The sequence below is a fragment of the Papaver somniferum genome, unplaced genomic scaffold, assembly GCF_003573695.1.
Source record: "Papaver somniferum cultivar HN1 unplaced genomic scaffold, ASM357369v1 unplaced-scaffold_131, whole genome shotgun sequence".
Taxonomy (NCBI): Eukaryota; Viridiplantae; Streptophyta; class Magnoliopsida; order Ranunculales; family Papaveraceae; genus Papaver; species Papaver somniferum.
Genome location: NW_020622270.1, coordinates 2,967,914 through 2,977,480, shown reverse-complemented (window position 1 = coordinate 2,977,480; position 9,567 = coordinate 2,967,914). Strand labels below are relative to the sequence as shown.

The 9,567-nt window shown below is 36.2% G+C and overlaps 1 protein-coding gene across 1 annotated transcript; it reads left to right on the top strand.

Moving 5' to 3' along the window:
• Positions 1-3,887: 3,887 nt before the first annotated feature.
• LOC113332545 (probable leucine-rich repeat receptor-like protein kinase At1g35710) lies at positions 3,888-6,475 on the top strand. Its single transcript, XM_026579091.1, has one exon. It carries the CDS (start codon positions 4,314-4,316, stop codon positions 6,435-6,437), a length of 2,124 nt encoding a protein of 707 aa, XP_026434876.1. The 5' UTR covers positions 3,888-4,313; the 3' UTR covers positions 6,438-6,475.
• The last annotated feature ends 3,092 nt before the right edge of the window (positions 6,476-9,567 follow it).

Sequence of the window (9,567 nt, the reverse complement as noted above, 5' to 3'; positions counted from 1 at the left end):
CAGATATACCCAATTTGGTAAACAATGAAAAAAAAGCCAATGTTTTGATTATTGTTTGTATAAAATGCTTAAAACCTAAACAAAAGAATCGTCCAACAGCTTTAGATGATTCATAGTCCAAACACTAAATATAAGGATTCAAATTTCAGAAGAATAATACCCGATGAATGAGAAATGATGATATCCGATTCCAAAATGATTCCACAAAGTCTTCTTTTGAACTGAATCCGAAGAAGAGAACATAATATCATAATCTGATAAGAAGTTGTAACTCTTGGAAATTGAAATAAGAAATTGAAAGTATTTAGTGAAGGTTAATACTTGAAGTGTCACCAACATCATAATCCCGTAGAAATAGCATCGTTACACCAAAGAAAATATTAACCGAAGGTTAATATCCATAAACCAATTGAAGTACTTATCAGGGATTGATATTCCCTCGGATGGCTACCAGCGCTTCAATCGAATCTAACGGTAGTTATTTGCGCAATCGAATATATCAAAAGACAAACCACAAAACATTTACATAGACAAAAACTACACACATAGCAAAAAATTTGATTCATAAAATTCAGATTTCTATTTACATAGTTACATCCGATAAAACTAAATATTTCCTATATATACATTTGCATGAGAGTCTTTGAAAGCACAATTGCAAACGAGACATTCTTGTGCACAACTGCAAAAGAATCTACATGTTATCATGTTAAGCACATGTACAAAAGTGTGGACATAAGCAAAAAAAAAAAGGTAAAAGCCATATATGTTAGTCATTCAAAACGCGATTGATGATGGCTGAGATATTAAGAGTTTCATAGCATATCTCCAAAAAATTAGATCGACCAGCTAATCAAATTTGAAGCACATCCTTGGATGCACCTCAAATCCTCCAATTCCAACATCTCTGAAAATTTTGGCAAGCCTGTTAATTATCTTTTATGGTCTTCTCAAATGGCATGAGAATGCCATCCAGCAACACTTGGCAAGATGATGCGTCCAATACGGGTGAGCCATGAGCCATATCCCCTAATTCATCTGTACAAAGTTTACCAACAGCAACGATTTCACCATCCATATTCAACAATGAACACTTCTGCATGTCAACACCTACTGCTGATCACGCTAGTGATATGGGATGAGCAGGTGAAGGTGCTTGGCCTTGTTAACTTATATTAGCAACAGAAGCAGCTCTAGCAGCTGAACTGTCCATGATTTTCGAGCTAACTAATTATGGTGGAATTGTAGATTGGATATCAATGTGGCACAACGTTCCAAAGCCTTCGAGCAGAAGCCCCATTTTGCCACTTAGATCCTCCACCTGATGTTTAATATACCTCAATCCTTAGACTTAATTTCTTGAACTTTAGCACGTGCAAGACCATAAATAAATAATTTTTTTATGAGAAACAGGACCAACAACATGAACCCGTCCCCTAGAATCCTTTCCAAAATATGCAGTCAATCCATCTAGTTCTCCTACATAAATACCCGCAGCTTGTTTCTCCTTGAATTCTTGCTCCTTATGAAGATCCTCCTGCAACGTCGAGCATAACACTGAGTAAAATATAAAGATTATTGGTAGATAATTTAAAAAGACATGATATACTCCCTTCGTCCCTAATTAGATGACCTATACCATAAATAGATGTAGTGATAGATTAATATTATTATAAGAAATATGTAAAATTTGATAGCCATATTTATATTCATTAAATAGGTGTTTTAAAATGCTTTTCGATGATACAAAATTTACGAAAATCCGTTGTATACTTTCAGAGATAAATCATTTCTAAATTTACTAGTAAATTTTAACTAGGTCATCTAATTAGGGACGGAGGTAGTATATGAAATGTAATCTGACTCACAAAGTATCGCTGCGCACTAGGTAGAATTTTCCCACCCTCTTGAGTATGAACTAAAATCCACACATCAGAGGTAGTGACTTCCACTCCGGGATACTCGTGCTTCTAAGTTTTCAAATACGACGAGTCGATTAACATTGAACAATATACAGAAGTACGAGAGTAATCACATTGTCCATAAGTATTGAGATTCATAATTGAGAGAACATATGAAATAATTATACATACCAGTTCAGCTCTAACCAAAAAATGAGATTTACGACCAGAGGTATGAGATTAATCATACTATTGCCTTTTCTCTTGTTTTCAGCTCTAAGTTTTGTTTTGTTTTTCTTCTTCCTCTTGATTCCTGCAAATTGTAGTCCTTTACTGTTCTTTCAACAAATGATATGAAATCTCAGTAAGTGTCTCAAATCCTTTACTGTTCTTACAGGAACCACAAGGGCATGAGAATAACACATGATGATCTTAACCATCGAAATATACATTAACACATATAAAAGGAGATAAAGTGCAGAAATGTAAAGGGAGACAGATCTTTTTACGTGGTTCGGTCAATTGTGACCTACATCCACGGATTTCACTATGTTGTGAGGTGTTTACATAATCTCCATTAGAGAGGTTCTCAAGGAACTCTAAGGAAGAAGAAGAAGAAGACCTCAGGAGAGAAGGGTCTAGCCTTAGCTAGAGTACCCCTCTAAATATCGACCCCCCTAACCCTATTTCTCTTTCTCTTATAAAGGTAGGAGGTTACATTAATTACAAACACGCCCCTAAGGCTGACTAGACAATATAAGACTAAGTAATTGGGTGTACATAGTGTATTTGGTAGTAATGTAGTAGGATGCTACGGCTTCTAATCTTGTGCCACGCAGCGAGCTGATATTTTGCCCTCACACTGTCGCTAAACAAATCAATATGTAGAGTTTATTTGTATAAACGTCATTTTGCCGTAACGCTTTTTTTTCTATTATAATGGAGGTCAGAAGTAGGAGCTTCTTAACTAACCAACGCTTATTAAGGGTTTGTAATCGGTATATCTACATTCGCATCTAGTTTTTGGCAACTTAAACTCTAACTGCTATTTCATTTCCATAGAGGTTTAGCCTCTATTTTAGTAGAGGTAGTGGAAAAAACAAACACCTACAAAAATGGGGACCACCTCTACATAAAGGAAGGTAGTGGTTGGCCTCCACATAGAGGAAAAAACCAACATATTGTAAGTCATTTCCAATAATCACTGGAGCAAGTATCCAAAAATGTAATTCTTCAATTTAGTGATTTTTCAATGGTCACCTTCATGCATGTCTTTTTCAATCAAACGTAAAAACCGGGAAAGGAGGAAAGTCTTGAAAGTTTTGTTGAGATTTTTGTATGCTAATCACTATGTAAATATCCTGCTTGTGGACAAGCGTCAGTTATGATAAGATCCTAGTTACACTCAGCCACAAGACATAGTAATTGTAGTATTGTTGATAGAAATTTGAAGTAGACTCCAAATGGACTCTTTCACAAAGCAACAATAATGTTACTGTATATGAGAAAACCCCTTGGCGCATGTCGACAGTGGTGGGGAGCAAAGGTTTTTGGTTGGTGGGGAACTGTATGATGAAAAAACTGGCACCGACCATCTAGTGTTCATTCAGTGATTGAGAATTTCTGGACGGTCATGTACTCATCATGCTCATGCCTTAATTTTACAGTAAACGATGTACAAATTGAGACAGTCCTAGTAAGATTTTCTAAAGATTTTTCTAATATCATCAAGACATTTGTGTGTGTGGACAACATTTTCTCTGATGTTTGATTATTTTTGTCGTTTCTCCTGTTGGGCAGAGAAACTTCATCTCTTGATACTTTTTTTTTTCCTGAGGTGAATTTCTGTGAAACAGCAAGACGGACAAAGTTGACTCCAAATGAAATCTTTCATGAAAGAAAAAACAACAACAATGTTATTATATATAATACACCCCATATGAAGATTTGGTTCATCTTGCAACTGTCTTTCAATTTCCAAAAATGCTGTTACAAGTAATATTTGCGTTGTCTTTGGTTTCAACGTACAATGCTGGTGTTTTTTCTTTTGAATCATCGTCTCCTTCTTTAAATCACAGAAAACAGTTACATTCAGTAGAAGAAGAAGTAGAGTCGCTCTTGAAATGGAAATCAACCCTAGGTAACCAACCCCATTCTTACCTCCACTCCTGGAAAAGAAGTTCAGTTGCAAATACAACGAGTCCATGCAAGTGGTTCGGAATCACTTGCAACAACGAGGGAAGCGTCACTGAATTGAATTTAACTAATTCAAATTTACAAGGTACACTTCAAAGTTTTAACTTCTCATCTTTTGCGAACTGTGTCAGTCTTGACTTGAGCAACAATAAACTCTCTGGATCCATTCCCTCTCAAATCGGTAGTCTTTCAAAACTTACCCACTTTGATCTATCCATGAATAAGTTTTCCGGACATATTCCACTAGAAATTGAATTTCTCACAAATATGAGTTTGTTAGACCTTTCTCAAAATCAGATAACTGGTTCAATTCCTGCTTCTATATGCAATCTGAACGACCTAACCTCTCTATATCTTGATGGAAATAAATTGTCTGGTTACATTCCTCAAGATATCGGAAAGCTAATGTCTCTTACTGATGTTGCATTTTCCATAAACTATCTCATTGGTCAAATCCCTACTTCTATTTGTAACCTTAGCAACCTAAATACTTTATACCTTCATACAAATAAGTTGTATGGTTATATTCCTCTAGAAATCGGAAAGCTAAAGTCTCTCATTGACTTGGCTTTGAGCACAAACAATCTCAACGGTCCGATCCCCGCATCAATATGTAACCTTAGCAACCTAAATATTTTGTACCTTTATGAAAATAAGTTGTCTGGTTTTATTCCTCTAGAAATCGGAAAGCTAAAGTCTCTCATTGATTTGGAGTTGAGCGGAAACAATCTCAACGGTCCGATCCCCGCATCAATATGTAACCTTAGCAACCTAAATACTTTATACCTTCATACAAATAAGTTGTCTGGTTTTATTCCTCTAGAAATCGGAAAACTAAAGTCTCTCATTGACTTGGAGTTAGGCATAAACAATCTCAACGGTCCGATCCCCGCATCAATATGTAACCTTAGCAACCTAAATACTTTGTACCTTTATGAAAATAAGTTGTCTGGTTTTATTCCTCTAGAAATCGGAAAGCTAAAGTCTCTCATTGATTTGGAGTTGAGCAGAAACAATCTCAACGGTCCGATCCCCGCATCTATATGTAACCTTACCAACCTAAATATTTTGTACCTTCAAGAAAATAAGTTGTCTGGTTTAATTCCTCTAGAAATAGGAAAGCTAAAGTCTCTTGTTGACTTGGCTTTGAGCACAAACAATCTCAGTGGTCTGATCCCCGCATCTATATGTAACCTTAGCAACCTAAATACTTTATACCTTCATAAGAATAAGTTGTCTTGTTTTATTCCTCTAGAAATCGGAAAGCTAAATTCTCTCATGGAAATTAAATTGTCGACAAACTATCTGACTGGTCCAATCCCTTCTTCTATATGCAATCTTAGCAAACTTAACAGATTGTACTTTCACAAGAATCAGTTATCTGGCACCATTCCTCTTGACATTGCAAGGCTAAGCTCTCTTTCTGAATTTGGAATACACAAAAACAATCTCATTGGTCAAATCCCTGCTTATTTCTGTAATTCGACAGTCGGAATGCTACAGCATCTGTATCTATCTGAGAATCAGCTTACTGGACCAATACCCAAACAACTTGGAGAATGTCCAGACTTACTCGAACTGGATTTGAGTATAAACAGTTTGAACGGAAGCATTCCACTTGAGATTGGAGGCTTGATTTCAATACAGATCCTATTGGATCTCAGTCAAAATGAGTTGAGTGGAGAAATACCGTCAGATTTTGGAAAATTAAACAAACTGGAGAAATTAAATCTGTCCCACAACAAACTTTCGGGTTCAATCCCACCTTCATTTGTTGAAATGCTTAGCTTGACTACTGTCGATATTTCATACAATCAACTGAGCGGTCCTATTCCGGACATCAAGGCCTTTAAGGATGCTCCTTTTGACGCATTGAAGAACAACAGTGGTTTATGTGGTGGTAATCACTCTGGAGGTATTAAGCCATGTAACTCGTCAGTTATCATCGGAAGAAAGAAAGCCAAACCAAGACTTGCTGTGATAATTTTAGTTCCACTGTTTGGTTCCTTGTTTCTTTTGTTCACATTTTTTGCCATCTATTTTTGCTTGCGAAAAAGACTATTCGTAAGAAATATCGAGCAGGCAGATCAACCAACAACTATAAACACAAGAAGAAACGTATTCTCGGTAGAGAAATATGACGGGAAGCTGGTGTTTGAAGAAATAATGGAAGCAACGGAAAACTTTGATACCAAATATTGCAAGAACTATTCCATATTGTCTGCGCATATACATTTCACTTGTTTTTTCTTTAATTATTCAGTTACGATACTGTTAAGAATATCCATGAAGTTCTTGGTTCAAATGTTGTGCAAGAACTATTCCGAGCCAAAGTTTTGATGATGTAGCCTATGGTAATCAAAATTTTTGATGTTTAAACAACCGGATCCCATTTGAATATAAAATCTGATGCCGTCAAAATAATCTTTGCAGATATTCATGGCAGACTCGTACAGAAAACGGAAAATGGATCATTTGTCCAAATATATTTAAATCATGGTTCAAATGGATGAAACTAGATTCATCCTGACTTAAAATTAAAAAATAGCAAGGATGAAACTGGATGCATCCTGATGTAAATTAAAAATAAGAAAAAATATTTGAAAATGGGTAGGATGAAACTGTTTACATTCTGACTATTTTTAAATTTTTGTCCATTTAAACAGTATCAAAATCTAAATGTCATTTTCACCCGGGAAGTCCAAAATTCAAAGACTTAAAGGCCTAGACAAATAAAGCTCCCACGTTGAATGATGTGGAAACCCTCACTTTCTACTGGCCGAAATAGACCTTTTTTGAGTTTTGTGAAACAAAAGTTTTGGTGAGGACACTTGGCAATGTATGATTGGTTTAAAAAGAATAGGAAAAGATAAAAAAAGGAAATCAAATTCAAATTGGAATTCGCGATGAAACTTGGAAACATATGACTGGTTTAAAAAGAATAGAAAAAGATAAAAAAAAGAAACCAAATTCAATTTGGAATTCGTAAGGACACTTGGCAACGTATGATTGGTTTAAAAATTACAAATTAAAAAGGAAAATTAAACCTACCGTGTTTGGAATTTCGGCTATTTTGCGTTTCCTCCTCTCCCAAGATCGCTAATTAGCGTTTCCTCCCCAAATAGATTGAAATTAGTGTTTTCTCCCGTCGTTAGCTTTTCCATTCATTGCTCGGTTAGCTGAGTCAGCACCTATGCACGCGTGGCAGAACAAAAACACTTTTTTAGTAAACTACCGAAAATAACCTCACACCTAAAACAACGCTTATCCACATGGACTGCTCACGAACCAATAGATTGATACCAACGGTGACTTTTAGTCTTCTTCTTCTTTTCCTATCTAATCCATCATTTCCCACGTTCGATTGTGGGCAGCCGAACTAATTTTACAATCAACCGCAAAATAACGATCACCCTGACATTTAATTTAGGTTATGGGAAGAGACTACCGTGAATTTTAAAGATCTTAGAGCGATTGTCTATGAGTACAAACAATCAGATGGTGACCCAATTACATAACAAATCCATCTGATCGGTGTTCTATGTAACCGTCATGAACTACTTCACATCCAGATCTTCAATTATCTCTCCACCGTGGCAGCTACTGTTGCATAAACACCCAATCACCTAAAATTTCATATAAACAAACCCAAATCAACAAAAATTAGAACTAATTGCCAACCCATTCAACCGCAGCAAACCAAAATTTTGATATCCGAAATCAAAATTAAAATGATGAAAAATAGTTTGGTGATACTTGGGATCAAGTTCAGGTACATGTTCTTCGATCTGCTTCTGTTTTTGTTCAATCGTTTCAAAAGATTTCATTTAGCCCCAACCATTTTAAATATACAACAGAAGAAAGAGGAAACCCAATAACCACCTAAGACCAGTGAAGAAGAGATTAGTTTACCAAAGAGTCCTGGTTTGTAAGATATGAATGGGTTGTGTATCAATTTAATTTTGCAGGGAAGGACATTTACCAAAGAAGTAGACGAATTCCAACGGAGTTCTCTCCATTACCATATGTGGAATGCATATCTATTGTTCGAGAGAAGGCCTAAGTGACTGTGTTACTCTAGTTTGTTATATTTTAAAAATGAATTAGGATGGACACATATTTCGCACAAATCTAAGAGGGTATTTTGGGTAGATTTTAAATAATAATATTAAGTTGGCCACGTGTGCGCAATTGCTGACTCAGCTAACCGAGTAATGGATGAAAAAACTAACTGTGGGAGGAAACACTAATTTCAATCTATTTGGGAAGAAAACGCTAATTAGCGATCTTGGGAGGGGAGGAAATGCAAAATAATCCTTGGAATTTTTTGGAATTCCAAATTCGTATCTACCGTATAAGGACTCTTTTTTCTAAATTAATACTATCTAAAAGGAAAAAAGAATCCACATATTTTCTGAAAATAAAATTAATATCTAAAGGGGAAAAAATCCACGTAGTTTCTGCGAAAATAAAATGAAAAAATAAATAAAATATACACATATTCTCCACCTATTGAATGTGTTTGCTCGCCACGCCAAATCAAAAATACATCGCCACGGGCGGGGCGAAGTCCCGCACACACCAAATCAAAAATGCATCGCCACGGGACGGGGAGAAGCCCCAAGCACACCAAATCAAGAATGCATCCCCACGGGGCGTGGTGAAGCCCCGCATACACCAAATCAAAAATGCGTCTTCGCCCCCCACACACCAAATCAAAAATGCATCTCCACAAAGAAAAGGAAATCAAATTCAATTTGGAATTCGCCAGGACACTTGGGAACATATGATTGGTTTAAAAAATACAAACTCAAAAGGAAAACCAAACCTACTATGTTTGGAATTTTATGGAAATCCAAATTTAATTTGGAAATCAAGTATCTACCATATAAAGACTGTTTTTTCTAAATTAATATCTAAAAGGGAAAATAATCCACATATTTTCTGCGATAATAAAATGAATATCTAAAGGGGAAAAAATTCACATATTTTCTGCAAAAATAAAATGAAAAAGTAAATAAAATATGCACATATTCTCCACCTATTTAATGTGTTTGCCTGCCACACCAAATCAAAAATACATCGCAACGAGGCGGGACGAAGCCGTACGCACACCAAATCAAAAATGCATAGCCATGGGACAGGACGAAGTCCCGGGCACACCAAATCAAAAATGCATCCCCACGAGGCGGGGCGAAGCCCCACATACACCAAATCAAAAATGCATCATCACGGGGCGGGGCGAAGCACCGCGCACCCCAAATCAGAAATGCATCCCGCGCGGCTGGGCAGACGAAACCCCATGCACACCAAATGAAAAAAATAAAATGCTCGGTGCGTAGCACGGGCACAAATCTAGTGTTCATGACATGCAGAGATATGCACGACACTTCCCATCTTTAAAATGAAACAAAAAAGTTTATTGCCTAAACTTCTTTGTAATCCTAAAACTACAATCAAATTTCAGGCA